The sequence below is a fragment of the Sciurus carolinensis genome, chromosome 11 (assembly GCF_902686445.1).
Source record: "Sciurus carolinensis chromosome 11, mSciCar1.2, whole genome shotgun sequence".
Classification (NCBI taxonomy): Eukaryota; Metazoa; Chordata; class Mammalia; order Rodentia; family Sciuridae; genus Sciurus; species Sciurus carolinensis.
Window position 1 is genome coordinate 67,489,605 of NC_062223.1, and position 23,042 is coordinate 67,512,646.

General features: G+C 40.9%; 1 protein-coding gene across 2 annotated transcripts; it reads left to right on the forward strand.

Annotated features, from left to right (window-relative positions):
* Positions 1-3: 3 nt before the first annotated feature.
* On the forward strand, positions 4-22,996 carry Nrip3 (nuclear receptor interacting protein 3). Of its 2 annotated transcripts, XM_047519197.1 has the most exons (9): positions 4-39; positions 1,010-1,684; positions 2,111-2,271; positions 15,890-16,051; positions 16,554-16,636; positions 18,747-18,886; positions 19,623-19,675; positions 19,857-19,951; positions 20,245-22,996. In XM_047519197.1, exons 2-9 carry the CDS (start codon positions 1,639-1,641, stop codon positions 20,258-20,260), a joined length of 756 nt encoding a protein of 251 aa, XP_047375153.1. In that variant the 5' UTR covers positions 4-39; positions 1,010-1,638; the 3' UTR covers positions 20,261-22,996. The 2 variants fall into 2 exon arrangements, with proteins under 2 accessions (XP_047375153.1, XP_047375154.1); XM_047519198.1 differs by lacking the exons at positions 4-39; positions 1,010-1,684 and having other exon boundaries at positions 2,030-2,271.
* The last annotated feature ends 46 nt before the right edge of the window (positions 22,997-23,042 follow it).

Consider the following 23,042-nt stretch of genomic DNA (forward strand, 5'->3'; position numbering starts at 1 on the left):
TAAAGGAGGAATCTAGCTCTGGGGCTTCCTTGAAGGCAGGTGAGTGGTCTTTTGGATTTGTTTCCCCATAATTTGTGCAATTTGTGTTTTCAGAAACTAGGGCAAATGCTGAAGGTAGAACAGAGGGAAAGAAGCAAGTTCATAAGGTCAAACCCAGCCCTTCCAGGACTGGGAAGCCTGGCACAGGTTCTAAGGGCAGATCCCAGCTCCACCATTTGCTTTCCTTGGGGCCAACCTTAGCTTTTTGCCATATCTGTACTAATATTTATTGAGAGTCTTTTATGAATTAAGGATTCAATGTTAAGCAAAACAGACTCAGCCATCTTCTTGGGTTTTATAATCAATGAAGGAGACAAATATTAATCAAACAATGAGTACTCTCACACACACAGTGAAATATCCAACAGAAATACATACTACACAATTAGGAAGAATTCACTCTCTCTAAGGCCAGAAACAGCTCTCTTAAAGAAATGGTAAAACAGTTGAAGTCTGGAAGCATAGGTATTTACTGAAGAGGGTAGGAAGAGGTATCCCAAGCAGAGGGAAGTTCAAAGGCAGGCAGTTTGGCAAGAGAGGAAATGGCTCCTCTAAGAACTGGAATAAGTTCATGAGACCAAAGTAAAGAGTCCAGGGACACGTGGGGGCAGACCACACTTTGGTCTTTGTCTCCTGAGCAGTAGAATGTCTCCTGAGCAGTAGAATGTATTTTGAGGTGCTCTCTTAGCAGGGAGGTGAAATGTTGGCACTTAAAGTTTGAGATTACTGTGGGAGCACAGTGAACAACTGATAAGAAAGAAACGGGGAACATTCACAGGCCAGTTAGGAAGTCTCAGATATTTCCCTGTAAAGGCAAATACTATAATACTATTTGATAAGATGTTACCAGTATTCAATGAAATACTGCATTGTGCTTATTTGTGTACCTGGCTCATGGTAAAGGTTCAATAAGTGTTGTTATTGTTACTTGTATGGTTGGTTCTCTTTAAAGTGCAGATCTTTCTGACAGCCTGCTCCTGTGAGGTGGGGTGGAGAGAGTAGTTGTGCCGTGACCAGGATAGAAACGTGCTTTGTACCAAGTTACAACATCGAGTCCAGAACTCAGAATGCCTGAAGATTCCCACAGAATACCTTGAAAGTATGAATGATACACAAACAAAAACGGGTTCCCACAACCCATTCCCACAACAATGATGGAGAGATGGGTGAAAGACATCCCACTCTCGACGGGAAGCCCTAACATTTGCACAGAAAAACAGGAGCTTTCTGTTGGTGTCAAAAGCAGGTGTAGAGCTCCAAGTCTTATGGCTGTCCACCGCGGCAGGACCCTCTCCACTCCCCAAACTCCTGCGAATCCTCAGGCTTGCGACAGGATGAGCCTCTCTGGCCCGTGAATGCCTGGATCCACGTAGAAGGTGCCAAGAGGAGGAGGGTCCGCCTCCAGCCCGCCCGCACAGGCTGCCCCTTCTCCAATCACGTGTCCCCGTGGGTGGGGATCGACCTAAAATTGGAGAAATCCTGAGCTTTCTCAACTTCAGAGTGCGCACCCCGCTTCCGTGCAGTGGGCGCGGGTTAGGGGCAGGTACAGAGGTGCGAATCTGAGAAGCCGAGTTGCGGCGAGGGCGCCAGGACTGGGACATGGCCCAGCTGTCGGTGATCCCCGGGACGGCCATAGCGTGGACAGGTGAGCTGACACCAGGGGCGGCGGCTGAGTGAAAGAGGCTGCTGGAGTATTGGGCCCCACAGCCCACTGCAGTCCAGGGGGTGCGGGACACCCACACGGGAGGGGGTCGGTCGCGGGAAACTGCTGCAGTGGACCCTTGGCCAGCCGGCACCGTTGGCTCCTTGCTTGGTCTTCCGGGCGCAGGGTAGAGCGCAGGAGGGAGGCAAACTCAGGACCCCTGCAAGCGGTGCGCCAGGCGGGGTGCTGTGCCGGCCCCGCCCCCCGCGCGCGTACTGGCTGCTTCACATGACGTCACGGTCGGCTATAAAAGGTGCGGCGCGCTGAGCTTGCGGCGCTGGAGGAGCTCGAGGCTGAGGGCACAGGGAGTCCGGCGTAGAGAGCCGGGGGGCGGCACGGCCGCGGGCGCCTCAGCAATGTTTTACTCAGGGCTCCTCACCGAAGGCGGCCGCAAGGAGACCGACATGCGGGAGGCGGCGTCGCTGCGGCAGCAGCGCCGGATGAAGCAGGCGGTGCAGTTCATCCACAAGGACTCCGCTGACCTGCTGCCCCTGGACGGCCTCAAGAAACTGGGCTCGTCCAAGGACACGGTGAGTCCCCACGACCGCGCCCGCCTCGGGATCCCGGCCGCCGCCCACGCCCCGGCCCTCACCGCCAGGTCACCTCCCGGCGGTGCGGCCCGGGGCAAAACCGCTGCTGCTTTCACTGAGTCACCGGCGGTGCCCGCACTGCTGGGCCGATGCTCGGTCAGGGTGATTCCTCTCCTCCAGCATTCCTTTGTGGGCTTGGGTTTCTCTCGGGATTCTGTCGTACCTTTCTTAACCTGCACTTGCTCCTTGGTTGCCTCCTCTCTCTCGGCGCTTTCCTTTCCAATTGAAGGAAAAGACCCCGCCGCCCTACCCTCTTGCTTTCGGGTCTCCTTTCCTCCCGCATATTTAATACTGAATTTGGTTCTTAGGGTTCAAGACTCGCAGCGTGGGCAGCTTTCGCTACCTCAGAGGTTGCGTTTCAGGTCCTATGACCCAGACAGAGGTGACTCCTAATGGATGAGTGAAGAGTGGAAAGAGAGGTTTCTTGACGGTCACCATATCCAGATGACTTTTGGTTCTCTCCATTCTCTCCCTATGCAGAATCTACTTCTTCGTTTGATTTTGGTCCTATCTACCTCTGACCTTCCATCCTGAGTGGGGAGAGAGAAAAGGGGAAGGTTCCCTGAACCCCAAACATCTCTTGATCATTCTCACCTCTCCTCCTTCTCCAGCCACCCCACCCTCTGAAGGTGTAGGTGAAGGGAGGAAGCCAAGCTGCTCCAGCTCACTGACCAGCTATTGTGTATAGAAGTTAGAGCTGGGGCTGGTACAGTCGTTTTTTCTGGCAGACTTGTTCTTGACATTAAGTAAAAGTGCAGGCTGGGTCCTGGGTTCAGAAACCATGCTGTCCTCTACCTAATTTATGGAACATTAATTATTTCACTCTTACAAGTAAAATAAGTACTCTACATAATCTTTCTAGTATTTTTATATTTTGAACTTTTGAAATATTTAATTTTGGATGTGGTTCTTGGCCCTGGTTCACTGAAATTGCCATTTCTGGCCCCAGGATAGAAACAGAAAGCAGGGCTTCTGCATCTACATTTTCTTTTTAAACAGTTCTAATGACACATCTATACCAACCAAAATTTCTCTCCCTGCTATTAGTGACTTATGTGCTAAGGGTATCTACTCCAGTCGTCTGTTTTTAAAACATTTTTCTGCCTAAGCCACTTGTGATCATGCTAACTCAGAGTGATGAGAGACATGTATTCTCTTATCTCACTTTGAAGCAGTCTAGATTCATTTAGCAACCCAGATTCAAGTCTTCACTTCTTCAGACCAAATCAATCCTAGTTCCTGGAAGCTTCAGAAATCAATAAAGAGGGAAGTATTAGGAGGAGAATTAAAATGTGGACTTTTTCATATTGGATTTTAAATTTTGACATTTGATCGTCTTGAATGGTTAAGGATCTCCCTCCCCCTGGAGAACTTCCACAGCCTCCTTCCTCCTAAGATTTGTTATACTACTTCATGTTAGAAGAATTCCATCTGCAATTCTGACTCCATTCTGTCCCAGTTGAGCCACCAGGAGTGGATGGCATAGAACATTGCAGTAGCTGCAAGAGGAAGCATCCTCAAGAAGCAGGGTATTGCCATAGGTGTGACACACAGCAGTTGACTGTGAAGCTCTAAGCCATGGTTCACACTTTATGTACCCCATTATCGTGGAGTTAATTTCCTTCTCTCACTGTTCTCTCACCTTTAATGTGCAAGTTACTGCACAGAAGAGTGAGAACAGGTCACAGAAAAGCAGACTGAGGTAGGACTTAGCTGCAAGTGCTGGGATATGACTGTAGGCTTTCAGTTCTTTTGGAACTGATGTTGCAGCCTCAGTACAATCTTAGAAATACATCTTTATCACTTCACTTTATTAATAAATCTGACAGGATAGACCAGTACTGACTCCATATTCTCTTACTAGAAGTGAAATTTGAAGAGTGTTAAAATTAGTTGAATAATTCTTAATGTAGTCTTATCAAACAATCTCAATAAAAGGGGGACAAAAAGGGAGGGTGTGGAGGAAGAAGAAAAATTAGATTTCACTGACTCTGGGGTTTGAGCAACATGAAGATTGTGGGTTGTTTTTCTTCATACTAGTAACCTGTCTTTGAATTGTGCTGCTGACTTTTCTGAATTATCTACCTCATACCATGCAATTTCTATAATGTTCACTGATACAAAGCCTATCAGCTGTCTTTGGCAGAGAGCACCTATAGGCAAAAAAGGTGGTCATGTCCTCTTGGCCCCAGGAAAAGTGCCTTTGCCTGATTCTTTTGTATTTGGAATTGGCAGCTCCAAATTCTGCTGTGGAAATTAATCTTACTTCTTATATCTGGCTCTCTTGTTTTGTTTATCCTTTAATTGTGTTGTTTATTTTGTATTAGACTAAGAACTAAAACCAGAGAAATGAGTGAGTAATATCATATTTGATTTTTTTTAACCTTGATGAAACTGGAGGAAAAATACTCCCATTCTTGGGGTCTTGCCTATTGTAATCTCTCTTGTTTTAGGTACCAGGTTCATAAAAGTTCTTCTCATTGTGCCCAAGGCTTTTTACTTTTAAAAAAGTATATTGTGTGATAATATGCTACCTTTCCAATACGTTATTACTGATCTGTATGCATTACGTCATAGCCTTGTCTGGTAGTGGAGTTTTTCTTTCCTACCTATTATTGATTCTGCAAATAGTCAAATGCTATAATCATATTCACTATAGTTAGGAATGAAGGCCAGGGCAAAGTAGTAGAACACAGTGAGGCAAACTGACCATGAAATACCTGAGTGTAATCTCTCAATCAGAGCAACCCAGGGTAATGCACTACAGTTTAGCCATCCATAATGCCACAAGTCTAGGGCTAGAGAACTTTGGCACCATAAGAAAGAAGCATGAAATGCCAGTGTAACACCAGGATGCTTCAAACTGATAATTTCCAGAACTGTCCTTGCATTCTGATTATAAAAAGAAAATTTGAAAACTTTTTGTGTTCAGGATAGTCTAGGTGCTAGGACCACAAAAATGAAGATAGAACGATTTCTTTCTATAAGATGCTTGTAAGTAGAATAGGACAGATTAGTTCATTCATCACACAGATATTTATTGAAAGTACCTACTACACGTCAGGCGGTAATCTAGGCATTGGAGATATAATGGTGAACCAAAAGAGAGTTCCTGACATTATGGAACTTGTAGTCTTGTGGGGAGAGGAGATGGAAAATAAAATCAAGTAAATATTTAACATTTCAGGTAATAATCAGTACTGTGGAGAAAATAAATCTAGGTTAGGTGACTAGAGAGGACAGGGTTGGAAACCTTGCTATTTTTTACAGGATAGTCTGGGAAGGCCTCTCTGATAAGATTACATTTGAGAATATGTAGAAGGAAATGAAAGGTCAAAGTATCTTGGGAAAGAGTGATATAGGCAGAAGGAATAGCAAATGCAAAGGCCTGGGCACCAGTGTGCTTGATATGATTGAAGAATTGTGAGAAGGCCAGTGTGACTAGAGCGAAATGAACAAAGGTGAGGGGGAGAGCTGTAGGAGACAAAATCAGACATGCAGTGGGAAGCTGGACTACCAGTGACTTTATCAGCTCTTGTGGAGGCATGGGGCTTTTATCTGAGAGGGGACACTGGTGGAAGATTTTTGAGCAGAGGGCTGAGATGACATTACTTATTTTATAAAAAGATTACTCAGACTACATGTGGATTAGACTATAGATGATGTAGAAACAGGGTGAATGATTAGGAAGCTATTATATAGTAATCCAGGTGAGAAATGGTGGTGCCTCAGAGCAGTGTGATAGCTATAAAGGGGACAAGAACATATTCTGGATATATTTTGAAGGCAGAACTAACAAATTAGTTGATGGATTGAATGAAAAGTCTGAAAGAAAGAGTAGTCAAGGATGACTTCAAAGTTATTGGAATAATGGAGTAGTCATTTACTGAAATGGGTATGAAAACAAGGGGAGCAGATGTGAGATAAAGAAAAAAAAACAGGAGTTTGATTTTGAATAAGTTTGTGTTCTTTACTAGTTATTCAAATGCATATTTTGAATAGACATCCTGCAAAAAGATAAATAGCACCACTAGGCAACCTTTGCTAGTTGCCATGATGTTACAGTCAATATGTGCAAGAGGAGTTAGGGAAGAAGTCATCACTCTGGCCTGTGTGAGGATACAAATGGAGACCAACATCTAATTACAGAGTCACCATTCCCTGTGAGCAGCCATCTGTGAGAGAAGGCTGCCTCCAGAGAATGCTCTGCAGAACCTCAGAGTAAGAGGAATTTTATAGGTTATCTGTTCCAATTCCTCATGCATTTGTGAATCCTTTCTGAAAAAATGCAGTCTGTATGTGCAACTGAGAAACTTCCATCTCAGACCAATCCACAAGCAGATGAAAAACTGGAAAAGGCTGTTTTATTTGAAATAACATGTCTGTTGGGTCATAGGGCAATGGCAGAGAAACAAAACACAAAAGACATGGGACGATATGACAACCTGGGTTAGGCAGATTCATACACACACACACATATTTAGGATCCTTTTTTAAAATAATATTTTAGTTGTAGATGGACACAATACCTTTATTTTATTTATTTATTTTTATGTGGTGCTGAGGATTGAATCCAGTACCTCATGCATACAAGGCAAGTGCTCTACCACTGAGCTCCCCAGCCTCTCCCATATTTTTTCTTTCGTGGTGCTGGGGATTGAACCCATGGCCTCGTGCTTACAAGGCAAGCACTCTACCAACTGAGCTATTTCCCCAGCCCTCCCATATGATTTTGAGCAACTATAAATATAAGTACAATCTGTTCACATGGGGCAGGATGGTCACATGTTATATATTCACCTAGTAGACAAAGAAAAGGCAGAGATATAGTGCCCTTTTAAATTTTCAAGGTCAGAGATAGAGATATGTGCATTGGACTTTAATCAAGAGTCCATGTTGTCTGTAGAATATTCATGAGGACTAAAATGGAGTAGGATGATTTCAGGCCCTTTTAGCGTAGAAAAAAGTGAATGGGGGTTGGGGTTGTGGTTCAGTATTTTGTTTTTGCAATACTTGGGATTGAACCTGGGACACTCTACCTCTGAGCTACATCTCCAGCCCTTTTTATTTTTTATTTTGAGACAGGGTCTCACTAAGTTGCCATGACTGACCTAAAACTTACAATCTTGCTGCCTTAGTGTCCTAAGTGGGATTACAGGCATGGACTACCACACCTGGCTCTAGTTGTGGATTTAATGCTAACTAGAGACCTTGGATTTCTCCTCTGGGAATAAACACTACAAAGAAAACAGACTTCTATCATTTATTCTATTTTCCATTCTGGCCTGTTCTGAGCACTATAGAAGTTCATTCATTTCTTTTGGTCTGAGTTTAGTATGGCATGGGTAAGGGGGTTGAGAAGGTGACTTTAGAAGTTTTACTCAAATAATTCTGTGGCACCCCACATTACAAGTCTTTTTCCTCTCACCTCACTTTTCTTTCCACTCTACAGTCTGGTTGGAAGAGATGTTTAAGCAGTGTTTTGCTAGGTTGAGGAACCTCAGCTGTTTCCACCCAGAATAGAGCTCTGCCCACAGTGGCAGTTTCCTTCAGAAGCTCAGGATGGTGATGGTGAAGCACCACATTCGAACTTGTGTGGTTAAGGTTTAGATGCCCATAGAAGCCACAATTCAGACATAGTATAGAACCAAGGACTGTTTAGTGTTAGTAGCTGTCTTGTTGTGGTTTAGCATAAAGTAGGATCCATTTCAGAAAGGCCACCAAGGTATCTGTAGCACCCATCTAGTAATTAGTACTGTGTATCTTGAAGGACATCAAGACAGCCTTTGGCAAGCCAATATTTCAATATTTCATAGATGAAAACCACTTAAGCATATTTATATCAAGGAGGGGGAATACAAGTAATATAAACCATTATATAGCTGTTGAAGGAATTCTGAAAGAAGAACTAAATGGTGTTAAGAAAGACTTTTTGAAGAAATACTGGGTAGAGGTCTGTTCATGCAGAATTGTGTCAAGAGCAGGGGATGTATCTATGATCAAAACTCTATCCTTGTGTAATTTAGATTCTGGTGAGGAAAGTGAAATAGTAAACTAGTCAATAAACAAAATATTGCTGGGTTTCTAATTGCTATGAAAGAAATACTGAAATATGTTAGTTACTAAAGAGGTGGTCAGGGAAGTTATGTCAGGAAGTGACATTTGAGCTGAAATCTGAAAGCTAAAAAAAAGCAAGCTAATTATTTGAAGAGTAGGGGAAGAGCATTCCAAAAAGGGGTTAGAAGATGTAAAGGTGTTGGAATGGGAAAGGGTTTCAAACAAAAAAGTGAGCATGGATTGCATCAAATGTATAAAGGGAAGAGTGATGGGTACATGGAAGTTGGAGAGAAGAGCAGGGGCCAGCCCCATAGTCCATAATAAAAAGTTTGCATTTTGTTTGAAGAACAGTGGGAAGCCATTGAAGAGTTTTGAGTAATGGAGTATAGTATCTGACTCGTATTTTTAAAAACTCACTCTCATTACTGTGCATGGGACTGGATTGGAGAAGGGTAAAAGAATAGGCAGAAAACAAATTAGGAACCTATTGCAGTATGGATAAAAATTGATAATTTCTTGGTTAGATTGGAGGTAGTGATGATGGGGAGAAGTAGATTGATTCCAGATATGTTTTAGAGAAAGCAGCAATAGTACTTGGGAGGGAGGTTAAGAAAAGAAAATAATCAACAGATGAATGAATAAAGAAAATGTGGTTTATATCCATAATGGAATATTACTCAACCATAAAGAAGAATGACTTTATGACATTTGCCAGTAAATGAATGGGTCTGGAGACTATCATGCTAAGTGAAATAAGCCCAGCCCAGAAAACCAAAGGTCAAACGTTCTCTCTGATATGTAGATGCCAACACACAACAAGTTGGGGGTAGGGAAAGAATAGATGTTCAATGGATTAGACAAAGGGGAATTAAGGGAAGGGAGGGGAAGAGGAATAGAAAAGACAGTGGAGTGAATCCGATATAACTTTCATATGCACATATATGAATACACCACAGTGAATCTCAATATCATGTACATCCACAAGACTGGGATCTTAATTAGAATAAGATGTACTCCATGTTTGTGTAAATACATCCACATAGACTCTACTGTCATGTTTAACTAAAAAGAACAACAACAAAAACAACAAAGAATGAGTGAACTGGGCCCAATGGTGAGCACCTGTCATTCCAGCTACTTCTGAGGCCACTAAGGTGGGAGGATCACTTGAGTTCAAGAGTTCAAGACCAACCTGGGCAATACAATGAGAATCCTGGTTCAAAATAAAATGAGGGGCTGGGGTTGTAGCTAAGTGGTAGAGCACTTGCCTAGCATGTGTGAGGCACTGGGTTTGATTCTCAGTACCACATATAAATAATAAATAAAATAAAGTTATCGTGTCCATTTACAATTTAAAAACATTAAATATAAAATAAAATAAATGGATAGTGATGTCATTTACTGAGGTTGGCAGAAAGGAAGTAACCCAGAGTGTTGAAACTGATCAATACTTGAATCTCAAACCTCTTTTATTACTATAAAGAAAGCAAGACTGAGAAAAAGCAATGCTCAGGAATCTTAGTGATTTGCTTAAGGTAATATGAGGTAACTAGTAATTTGCTGAAAGTAGAAAGTCTTCATGGAGGTATAATTAAGCAGATGAGACTGAGAAGGAGGATAAATAGTAGTTAGTGGAAGATTTTGAATGCTAAGTTGAAGATTTTTGTTTGATACAACTGGCAGAAGAACCACTGTGGAGGAAGGAGATCATGAAAGTAATGTTTTAGGATCATAGATACTTAGATTTAGCAATAACAGTAAAGTGAAGAGGAATATGTGAGATGTTAAGGATGCAGAATTTCACTCTCTGAGATAGAGGATAACACAGGAAGTGCAAGTATTAAGGGAAAGATCAGTGATAAAAGTTAGGTTTGAAGTGCCTGTGGAGTGTATATAGTAGAAAAGTTAAAAAAGACAGTCTGTTGGATCTATGGGTCTGTTATGGTTGGGATGTGAGGTGTCCCTCACAAGCTCATGTGTAAACAATGCAAGAAGGTTCAGAGGAGAAGTGATTGGGTTGTAAGAGTCTTAACTCAATCAGTGAATTAATCCCCTGACAGGGATTAACTGAGGGGTGGGGTGTGACTGGAGGAGGTGGGAATTGGGGCGTAGCTCTGGGTATATATTTGTATCTGGTGAGTGCACTCTCTCTTTGCTTCCTGATCCAGATGTGAGCTTCTTCCCTTGTCTCACTCTTTGGCCTCCATCCCCAAGGAATGGAGCCTGCTGGCTGTGAATGGAGACCTCTGAAACCATGAACCTCCAGATAAACCTTTCCTCCTTTACAGTTGTTCTGGTTGGGTCCTTTAGTCACAGCAGCAAAAAAGATGACTAAAACAGGGTCTCAAACTCAAAAGGGAGATCTGAACTTGAGTTAGAGTCATCATTGTAAAGGCAGTAATTTATGTAATGAAAGCAGATAAAATTTCCCTGGGAGGATAAGTAGAGTGAGAGAGAATAGGACCAACGAACAATATGGAACACTGACACTTAAAACATGAGCAGAAGTGAAGGAACCAGTAAAAAAGACAGATACAGAATAAACAGACATGTGGTTTTAGAGCCAGTGGAAGAGAGCTTCAAGAAAAATGATATGTTGAATTTATTACAGCATTATTTCTGATGACATGTGAAAGAAAGCTTAATGTTCAGTTAAATAGTTAACTCAAGATTTGTTTATACAATAAACCCAAATATCTATAGGGGATGTGTTTTAGAATGCAGAAAGTAGGACAGGTGTGAAAAATAGTTTCTAAGATGGTTATAGGATAATTTGACATTTTGCCTGTCTAAATTACAGTTGTTGAGGTGTTGCATGCACACACACCTCAGTTTTTTCATGACCTGGCAGACACTGGTACTGTCTAGATTATCACAAATTCTTGACCAACTTCTATCTGCCTGACTCCTCTGTAGAAAATAGAAAAACTAAATTTTCTCCCAAGATCTCTTGTAACTAGGAGTGGCCATGTGAGTTCTGATCAAGAAGATACAGACAAAAAACTACTGAGGGATCTTCTGGGAGACCTTTTATTCTGATAAACGGATGAATGGCACTAGCATGGTCCCTTTCTCCTTCCTCACTTCTTAAATATGGATATAAACCTGGAGTCCCCACATTATGACCATAGGGAATGTGCAAGAGAATTACAAAGATGGTAAAGCATCTGGTAAATAGCTCAAAGCTGTTAATCTGATAAGTTAACGTCAGTAGTGTCTACCTCCAGATTTCTTGTTATGTGAGAAAAGTAGACCTCTATTTAAGCCACTGTAAACTGACTTTTCTAATGACTGAATTTTTTCCTGTTATATGGGATATTTTTATATTTTATTGTTAATAAAATGTGTATATAAATTAAATCTCTAAAAAATTTAGAATTGCTTGTGTTAAGGATCATCATATTTTTTGACTTATTGATTTTAGTGTTATCTACTGATTTCATTAAAATGGATAAAGATTTCTTACACCTTCCCATCATATCTTCTCTCCTGTTATACTAATATTCTGATAAAAATTATTTTGGGTCAAATCAGTGTTTACTGCTTACATTATTACGGCTGAGTCACATTCACAGCTGAGTCAAATATTCCATGATTTTTCATTTATAAAAATTTGGTTTTTTTTAAATTACTTTCCTTGTGTTTTTTCTTTATTTAATTTTCAATGTAAATTAAAATTTCTCCAAGTACCTTAAAACTATAGATGATCTAGCAAGTCCATCTTTTTTCTTGGAGATATCCTTCCTGGAGCTGCATTTTGAACTAGCTGTTCTTAAAGTCTGGTAGACAACCTATTCCTTAGACTTTTCCTTTAATACCATTCTCAGAATTTCCTTTGCCTTTTTTCTCTATTGGATCCTTTATTTGGGCGGTGGGGGGGTGCGGGGGGTTGTCCCATTTGTTTCTCTTTGTTTCCCTCACTTTGGTGGAAGGTATCTTTCAGTAGCTTCTTAAGGATGTAGGGGAAATAGCTCTCTTAGGTCTTGATTGTTTGGCTAGTCACAGATATTATGTACTCTCAGATCCTTGAAGGCATTATTCCATTGTCTTTTAGCATCCATGTTACCCATGAGTAGTCCTGTACCTTCTAGTTCCTGATCTTTTGAATGTGGATTATCTTTTTCTCTTCGAAAGCTTTTGTAATCTTTGTCACCTATGACATTCCACAGTGATGTGAAATCTTGATGTAGATCTTTTTGCTTTATTATTCGAGGCTCCACATGAGCCTTTTCAATCTTTAAACTTAAATTCTTCTGTTCTAGCTTAGTATGGTACCTGACACTAACTTTCAGCTGTTCTAGAAATCTGAAGACCTGTCCAAACAACTAGTCACAGTCTTTTGATTTACAGAAAGAGTAAATTTTTTGGCATTCTTCCCAGCTGTCTGAATTAAATAGGAGTATTACACAGGCTTTAAACTAATCTATTTCCAACCTTAATCATACACTTTGACTGTAGAAGTTCCAACTCCTCTAACTCCTCAGCTTTTGCAGGGTTTTAGTTTGAGTGAGAAACTGCTTTCAAAACTGTGTACCAATAAATAGAGTAACTCAAACATAATAGCTTATTTTTTCTAAAGTAACAGTACAGTCAGTCATTGATATCTATGTTATAGTATGATCCTATTTTATGTATGTTTGCAAAGGTATTTTTTCAAGGATATACTTCTAAATGTAATGGTCATTATTTGTAGGAGGTGAACTGTAAAGAGGCTGAGAAGTTGGAGAGGCTTTCACCTTTAATCTATTTAAAAATTTTTTTCAGTACTGGGGATTGAACCCAGGGGCATACTACCACTGAGCTACATCCCAAATCTTTTCATTTATTTGTTTATTTTTGAAACAGGTCTTACTAAGTTGCCCAGTGTCTCCTGAGTCCCTGGGATTACAGGCCGGTTTCACCATGCCTGGCTCACCTTTATTCTTATATACTTAAGTGATGTTTTTTAAAAATACTTTTAGATGTTGATGGACCTTTATTTTATTCATTTATTTATATGTGGTATTGAGAATCAAACCCAGTGCCTCACACATGATAGGCAAGTGCTCTACCACTGAGCCACAACCTCAGCCCCCTTAAGTGATATTTTAATACTATTATTATTATTATTATTATTATTAGCTACTTGGCATTGAATTCAGGAGTGCTGTGCCACTGACCTATATCCCCAGTCCTTTCTATTTTTTCAGACAGGGTCTCACCAAGTTCCTGAGGGTCTTACTAATTTGCCAAGGCTGGCCTCAAACTTGCAGTTCTCCTGTTGCAGCCTCCTGAGTCACTGGGATTACAGGCATGTGCCACTGCACCCAACAGATATTTGAATATTTTACATTGAGCATGAGTTTGAACTTTTTTGGTCACTAACTAAAAAATAAAGGAAAAGTTAGCAGGGCCAAATACACTGGAGAAGTAAGTAAAATTAAGGCTGAAAATTGTCTCCTGGATTTTGGATCATTACTGGTGTTGTGGGATCAGAAGTGATCTCAGTGAAGAATATATAGAATATCAGGAAAAAGACATAATGGTTTAGGCTTAAAAAAATTATAGACGGTGTGATTACAGATGAAGATGAGAGTTTAGGAGGCAGCATCTGGGGTTTTGGGTGAGTTTTTTCCCCAGTGTCTAGACAATTTGAGTGTGTTCTTTAGCCTATGAAGGAGGGATCCAGGAGAAAGGGAGACAGATACAAAAGAAAAATTACTTCAAGGAGAATAATTTCAGAACTGTCCTTATTTGCCTCATCTGTCCTTAGATTAGGCCCCACTGCAAGATTAAGAGTAAACAAGTAAAGTATTTTCTGCCAGACCAATGTAGAGGGGCTGGGGTTGTAGCTCGGTAGTAGAGCACTTACCTAGCACATTTGAGACACTGGGTTCAATCCTCAGCACCACATAAAAATAAATAGATGAAAATAAAGGTATTATGTTAAAAAAAAACAATGTAGGAGAAACCTAGGTTTTAGGTGAAAGGACTTTGATTAGATGGCTTGTAAAACCCCCTTCCAATCTGCATTTCTACAAAACCAGTTTATCAGAATTGGTCCTCTTAGGCATTAACTTGACAGAAACAAACATCCTGCCTTAGGTGGCTTGAGCAGGGAATCCAGGCTATTAGTGAGAGAGAATAGAATGAACAATTTACTTTTTTTTTTTTTTTGAGGAGCAAATCATATTGCATCACAAAATTGGACAGTTAGCACTTCCTCTAGCCCCTTATCAAGCTAAGAAGCTCTCATTTTCTTTATAAGTATCTCTCCCTCCTCTTTTCCCAAGGACACCAATTTAAAATCTGCTTTGCCAAGAGCCAGTGTATTTTGGGAATATATTTCTTTGCCTCACCAGGGTTACAGGGATCTGACTCCATTCTTCCTTAGAAATCTGTAAGGTGGAAGATAATGAAGACCTCCAGTGCTACCACTGCCCTAGGAATGTTCTAGGCTCTGGGCTTCTAAGAGTGATTGATTGGAGAAGAATTGGAGAAGGAATATGTTATATGTTAGATATAAATGTGAAGCTAACCTCTATCCTTTGTGGATTTTTAAGTATTAATATAAACTGAGCATAAGATGCCTGCATATAGAAATTTCTCAGGTCAAGCAACTTCTTTTCAAGAGATGTCTTAGACTTTCTGTGGGTCACTTTGAGTAGGAACAAAAGGGCCTGAATATATCTTCCCTAGAAACTCTCCCAAGCGCTGTTAAAGATAAAACTTAAACTCACATTCCTTATTCTGCTTCCTAATATTGGGTATCCTGGACATGCACATAAGTTCTAAATAAGTCCCTGCTTCTTGGTCAGTGTCTGCCCCTCTTATGCCCCAACATTTTGGGCCACTGAAGAGAATGGGTGGATATTAAGATGAGGTAAGAGGAGCCAGTGTTTTCAGGTTGTCAGTGAGGATGATTCCTATGGGTTCTGTGAGATTCCAAAGTATATCTGTTGAAAGGCTTGCTTAGCAGGTACGAATCTGTTTTCCCACCTCATCCATCCCATGGACCCACACAAGAGCCAGATCACCAAAGCATTTGCAGACTAGGTATAAAAGATAAGACTAAAGAAGTGAAACTTGACATAAAAGTAAATAGCAAGGTAAGTTTCTTCAGCCTGTGAGAGTGAGCTGCCTTTTCTGTAAGGCACTGATTTACAGTCACCTAGGATACAGAAATCACTTATTCTAGAGTAGGGTCACTTTCCCCCTGAAATGCCCTTGCAAGGGGAAAGAAAACAGTAGACCAGATCACCAGGGTCTTTCAATCATTGGCCCTATCCATATTTTCCAGTGTCCTACTCTGATCTTTCATTTATTTAGGGTAACCTTTTGAAAATTGGTTTATAGCACTTGCTCTGACAATGCCAGAGAAATCCCCATCTGAGGGAAGAGTAAGGTTGCAAGGGTAGAGCTTAGTTATGTGAGGCTCCGTCATTATTTCTGTGGTACTTGGGAAGTAGTAGAAGGGGGAAGTGACCTGTCTCTAAGAAGTCTCTGCTTTCTATCCCTCAAGCAACCTCATAACATTCTGCAGAGGCGACTCATGGAAACAAACCTGTCTAAGTTCCGAAGCAGTCGTGTCCCATGGGCCTCCAAGACCAACAAACTCAATCAGGCTAAGTCTGAGGGGCTAAAGAAGTCTGAGGATGATGACATGATTTTGGTTTCTTGCCAGGTAATGTTCAGAGAATAGCTTTTCTAGGGTTGGGGGGGAAGTAGGATTTGTGGTCCTTTATGATCCCAATAGAAGATGCTTTCCTCTAAACCTTATAGACTGTGAGTCTCATTTGGAATTCATAAGTGAATTTTAGAGGGGGCATTCTGGGCAACACTGGAAGTGTATGCAGTATTTTGTCTGCATGTTCATCTTTATAGGAAATACCTAACTTCCATCAGATTTATAAAGGTGTGTGTGATTTTAAAAAAAGATTAAGAGTTACTTGGTATATAGAATTAAACACCCAATGTCCTTTGGGATATTTTGTCACCTTTGGATTCAGCAGGAAAAAGAGCCAGTCAGAGGCAAATTTAGCAGTGGGTAAAGATGGGATCCTACCAACTCATAATTGGGAGGATGCTATCCATCCTTGCCTTCATTTGACATCTGCTGCTTCTCTGCATCTCCTTTTCTTGTTGCTTCTCTGGCTATTATTGAACGGTATGTTTCCTTCCCACAGTGTGCTGGAAAGGATGTGAAAGCCTTGGTTGATACAGGCTGTCAATATAATATCATCTCCTCAGCCTGTGTGGACAGATTGGGGTAAGTAGCCACTTGTTCTAGATGGAAGTCAGATGTGAATACACTTTTTTGCTTGAATCTATTTTGAGGTTAGACATTTACAGAAGTACAAAGAGAAACATACAAAAAAGTCAGATCTCAGCTGGAACCACACTCCTTAATAGAGGGAGCAAGGGGTAGTTTCTGAGAGAAATCAATGAGCCAGGAAGTCTTGGGCTTTCTGTTAACTCCCACCTATTAAGTTTTGAGCAGGGCTGGGGCTGTAGCTTAGTGGTAGAATGCTTGCCTCACACACGTGAGGCACTAGGTTCAATTCTCAGCATCACATAAAAAAGTAAATAAAGATATTGTGTCCATCTACAACCAAAAAATATTTTTTAAAAAATTTTTGAGCAAAGACCTCTAGACCCTGAATGAGAACATGAGACTCCTGGTTCACCATTTGCCCAACTCTGATCTACCAGAGAAATTAATAACCATCAGAGGTAATTGTCCTGTTGTTATACTCCTGGTGAGTAAAACAGGGATATGGTTGGTCTTAACTTACTCAGAATCCTGGAGAACACACTGCCCCAGGAAACATTATTTGGAACTAATCATAGGCTGCTGTTGCTGCTGGGCCCTGTCTATCTAGGACTGATTCACTGGGAGTTTCTTAGTGTCTTTCCTCCCTGTGAAGAACATGGAAAATCAGATCCTACTGTTGCCCCTACTGGGGAGTGAGTATGAGGTAGACACCTCTTCAGTTCTTCAGCAGCTAGAACTGGGCTCTCCCTTTTTTAGTCAGAGAAAACCATTCTGTATTTCACCTCCTTTTTCACTCAACCTCTACTTTTCTTTTCTTCTTTCTACTCTTTTCTCCCACGTACCAGATGGGCCCTAAAGTCTAGCCCAGAATCAGTAGAATCAACCCACTATCATTTTCTGTATCTCTAGCCCTAAGTACAATAAATCATTCCCTAACCCAAATCTCTGCAATGATACAATCACTGAGATACAATCACTGAGATAGACATAGTGGCCCATTTTGAGTTACATTCAAGACATCCATATTCTTAAGTAGGGCTTATACAGGGCTTCATTCATGTAATCAGTGACCCTGTCACATGATCTGTTCTTTTTATACCTACTGGGTCTTTATCCCTTGCCACCACTATGACTCTTTGAAGTTGACTCTATGTATTTTGTATATTGCCGTGTAGAATAGGTGGTGGTGGGAGTCTGGGACTCAAGTGCTCTTGTGGGATGAATCCTGAACTCTTATGTGGTAAAGAGATGAGGTATGGTACAACATGATGATTCCAGAACAACTAATAATGTTCTGTGTATAGTTAGGCAGCAGACTGCCATGATTCTTGAGAAATTAATAACCATCTGTAAAACTGCAATTATTTTTCTTTTGGATGGGCTGTAATACCAAAAGATAGGATGTGGAGGAAAGCAGAAGTATTGGCACAGAAAGTCCATAATTAAGTATTTATCTACCAACCCATAATAGCTTGGGTATTAGCTATTCCAATAGGCTTATATAACTATATGAAACATTGGTGCTACTCTTCCTTCTTCTTGCCAGGTAATATTCAGAGAATAGCTTTTTTTTTTAATAGACAAGTCAAATTAATGAGGATTTTCTCTATAATATTCCTTGCTGATACCATTATCAATGCATTTACTAAGTAAGTACTTGCCCCCACTAACCTTATAGGCTGAGGCAAACGAATGATAGATTAAAATAGGAACAAAGCACCTTCTAAATTAGGATTAACCTGTCTTTTCTGATATGTTACCTACATATGGGTAAAGGACATGTTAATAAAACTGCTCACACATAGGTGGGGATGTTAGGATGCAGAATAGGACTCTCTGAATATGTCAACTCCTCTATTTCACCAATGCAGACAGTGATGTAAACTTTTTGAAAATAGGAAATGAGTCTTTAGGGTTTTTTTATATTCCCATGGCATGTTAGGACCAAGTGCTGAAACACGTGTAGGCTGAATAGTTCTTATTTTAGTAAATTAATCCCCAGAGATCCCTAGAGAATTCCAATTGTGGATCAGAAGGTAGGCATTGCCAGATTCGACCAGAAACCTCTGCCAAAGGGATTGTGGTATCTTTCTTTCTGGTGCAGACTCAAGGAGCATGTCAGATCTCACAAGCATGATGGAGAAAAGTTTTCTCTACCCCGACATCTCAAAGTGGTGGGCCAAATAGAGCACCTCGTGATCACAGTGGGCTCCCTCCGACTGGACTGCCCAGCAGCTGTGGTTGGTAAGTACAATTGGGAACTGAACCTGTGAACCCTAATGTAAACCTTGATAGGCTCATGCCTATAAAGACTGACTTTCTCAAAATCCCAGTTTCTCATTTTTCTGTGCTATAGACCTTTTTCCAATTTTGTCTTCTGACATATTAGATAGGCCCAAGCTAATTTGACATGCTAAGAATCAATCAGAAAAACAATTGTGGAAATCAGACTTAAAAATCATGGAGCTAAGAAACAAACATTTTTGTGTGCAGGTGAAAATATCCCAGGAGCTTTCCAGAACTAGTTGGTGGCACAAAGCAAGATCCTCTTACGACTTTGCCATAAATCCCTTGATAATTTCCCATCTACCTCTTACATTATTCCTCTCATGCATTCTTGTTTTTTCTTGTTTTTGACTACAGGCCTCTGTTTTAGAGTGGAAAAGATTTGCGTTTGAATCTTGGCTCCATCCCTTTTTTTTATGAAAAGCATAATCCATATAACAGAAAAATATAATTTATCTTTGGGGAATATAGCTTATTCACAGCCAACCACATGCATAAGACCCACATATATACAGCTCAGAAACCCATCACTTTTTAACTATAATGATCTGAGAAAATTACTTAATAATAGATGCTTAACGAATGTTCATTAGCTGGCTGGCCAGAAGGAAGGATGGATGAAATTAACCTAATGATGATCAGACTGACTTCTAAACTATCAGGGAAATGGCTGAATTTATTTTTTTTTTATTAGAGGACAATGAGAAAAACTTGTCTCTTGGTCTCCAAACTCTTCGATCCCTGAAGGTAGGATGGACTCCACTTTCCTTCTGATACTTCCTCTCTGAGGCAGGGATCATTTTGTATGGGGACCCCATTGTGGAGTCATTGAAAAGGGCTGGGGATGCAGCTTAGTGGTAAAGCACCCCTGGGTTCAGTCCCCAGTATCAAAACAAAAAAGTGATCAGTGATTCTCCTTTGTTTTCAGTGTATCATAAACTTGGATAAGCACCGGCTGATCCTGGGGAAGACAGATAAGGAAGAAATCCCTTTTGTGGAGACAGTTTCTTTGAATGAAGACAAGTAAGTGTCCAGATTGGCCAGGTAAAGTCAAACCCATTTGACATGAGTTGAGGGGATTCTCAGACAGTATATGGGGTTACATCCTGCCTTCAGCTTTCATTCATACCCCAAGCCCACCCCTTCCCACCTCCATAGTTCACCATCCCAAAAAACTCTGTAGCCCATATTTCAGAATGAGCAGTGATAAAACCATACAAAGTGGGTAAAATGAGGAACTTTTAAACAAAAGTTTGATTTGCTTTCAGTCTTTTTTGAATTTGGGTGTCATTTTTTCTCTTCCTTTCTCATTTCAGCACTTCAGAAGCATAACTACAGCCTGTAGCATTCTGCACGTGTGCACACACACACCAGGTTGACAAATTGAGAAAACTGGTTTGAACCAAATGCTATAGAAACTTGCTGTGGACCAAGTCCTTCCCTCCAATAGATGCTCCAGGGGCTCCTTCCCACTCATACCTTTATAGACTATTGTCTGTGCTTAGAGATCTTGTCTGGTTATAGCCATTGTTTTTTACTTCTTTGATCACTTGATTTATAGACCCTTTTGGACACTGCCAGGTCTCCCTTGTGGCCTATTTCTCTGCTTCTTCCAAGAAATTAATTAGTTAAGTGTAGAGGCTGCCAGGTTCTATTTCTCCCTAGATACACTTGCTTTTCCTATAGCTAAATGTGTAATAAACAGGAACCTGACTTTTATCTCATTTCAGCTTTTTCAAAGAGGTATAGGAAACCTGTCTTGGATTAGAATCTCTTCTAATTCTTTGACTTATCAAGTATGAATTGATCTTAAAGAGCCCAGACAAGTTATCTAGTCCAAACCTTTAACTTAAAGGTCCAGAGAGGCAAGTGAATTTCTAAACTTATATTTTAAGTCAGTGACAAGAAGGGACCTAAAACTCAAACCTGATTTCTAAGCTAAAGCTCCTGTGCTGCCTCGTTTGTTTTCAAGCCTTAACAGAAAAGCAAAGAGGTGAGTGGTGTATTTAAAAAAAAAAAAAAAAAAAAAAAAAAAAGGCAGGGTAGGGGGAATTGTGCTTTGAAGATGGATTCCAGGAGGATCCTGGTGGCCTTCCTTCCTAGGTGCCAAGCAACTAAAAGTTCCCTGCCCTAAACTGTTACTTGTAGGCCCTTATCTTGGTGAGTAAAAACTGAAGGTACAAAAATGAAATAGTCTTTCAATGTAAACTTCTTGAACAGGAGAAGGGGAAGAAACCACAGGTAGGACTATTATAATCCCTCTCTGAGATATAATTGAAGGCTTCAGTGAATAATGGGGGCATTATTGAGACATTGATTATCCCCAAGATCTCAGTATTTCTGCCTAGTTTGAAAAAGACTCAAGTAGTTGGAAATAGGGGTAAGGAAAGGAAATGAAAAAAAAAAAAAAAATCCAGAGCAGGGCCAGGATAGAAGGGAGCAGACCTATTGGGGGCCGTTTGGGGGAAGCCTTTCTAGGATGGTGGTAAGGAATAAAACTGCAAGGCAGGGAATTGAAGCTTGGGGAAGTTTTCCCCTTTTATAACTGCCCAGTATTCCCCGACCCCTCTCAAAGATTTGGGGAGATCATGATCATGGGTAGGGGTTGAAACTTTTGTTAGGTTGTCAGCTGAGGCATACGTATAATGGAATCCCCCCTTCAGTTCAGTCTAGAAGTAGTATTTGGATAAGTCAGGAAAAATAGCTTAAGTATTCCTTTAAGATACTCCCAAGTCTACCCTTGCTTCACGGCAGTAGTTCACAGGATGTTTAATGGATCCCAGTTTGAACCTTGCCAAGTACCACCAACTATTTTGTCTAGTGTTAATTCCTACCCCTGCCAAACAACTCTTTGGAACCTGAATATTATGGCCCTCACAGAAGCTCCCTAAGGACTAGAGACCCCCATTTGAACAATTAGGCAGTCATTGGTCATTGTCATTGAGTCATTCCCTAGGCCTCTTCCTTTTAGCCTTACAAAGGAAGCTGGATGGACATCTAAGCAGAGACATAGGAAGGCAGACTAGGCTACATCTGAAGCTTAGTAGGTGAACCAAAGACTGCCAACTTCAGCCTGCCCCTTTAGCTACACCCTATTCCCTTACCTAGAAGGTATTTACTCCTTGCCACACTCCTCTCCTACCTATCATGCAATGCTTTGTCCTGCTTCTTATCCTAGGATAGAGCTATATTTAAACGCTGTTTCCCTATATTAAAGTTCAACTCCAAGCCTTGACTTCTGGCCACAAGTGAGGCATGTTGCAGGCTCCTTATTGAATTCCCTTTAGACCAGTGAACCAGGAATTCTCAGATTCTGCAAAGATGCAAGTTATTCTGGCTCTTAGTTCAGGACCACATAGCATCAGGGGATGATTACATGGCATTTAATGATCTTTCTGGTCTCTGAAAATCAGTGAGTGATTTTCTTGATGGAGATACTGAAAATGCCTACAGACAATTAGGGGAAGTCTTAAAATTCATTAACTTTCTTTAAATGGCTCAAGTTGATTACTCTGATAGCTTTTATCTCCTGAGATTCGTAAGAAAGCACTGTCTACTTTGGTTGGGGCTGACAAGGTAAGGAAGTGAGGTCTGTTCTTCTGAGTCTTAGAAAATTCAGGTGCCTCTCAGGGTTGTGGGAGAAGAAGTGTCTACCTACGTCATAGTTTTGAGGATAGGCAGGAGCAAGAAGTATCAGACTTATCTCATTCCTTATTAGATGACTACCACAAATACAGGATGTTTAAAAATATTTTTATCATTTGGTATTTCTATGCCTGACTCTTTTGAGGAGCGAATATTTTCTGACTTTTCTATTGCTTTGTCCTGCACAGACCCCACCTGTATGATTTTCTATTCCTTACCCCAGAGTGGATTACCTGATGTTAGCTGCCCTCACTCTCATATAATAGAAATATCTTTCTGGGCTGGGCACTTGGAGGAGATGGAACTGGAGTCCTCCCTCCTGTTGCCAGGCCTCTCTGCATTGGCACTTTATCTGCTCAGTGTTTCTGGCTGTGTTGGGTTTATTTGTGAGACTGTTGTAACAATAAAGTCAAATCTTCCCTCTTTGTGCTTGTCTGACAGTCTCTGTGTTAGAGCCCCAACCCGGAAG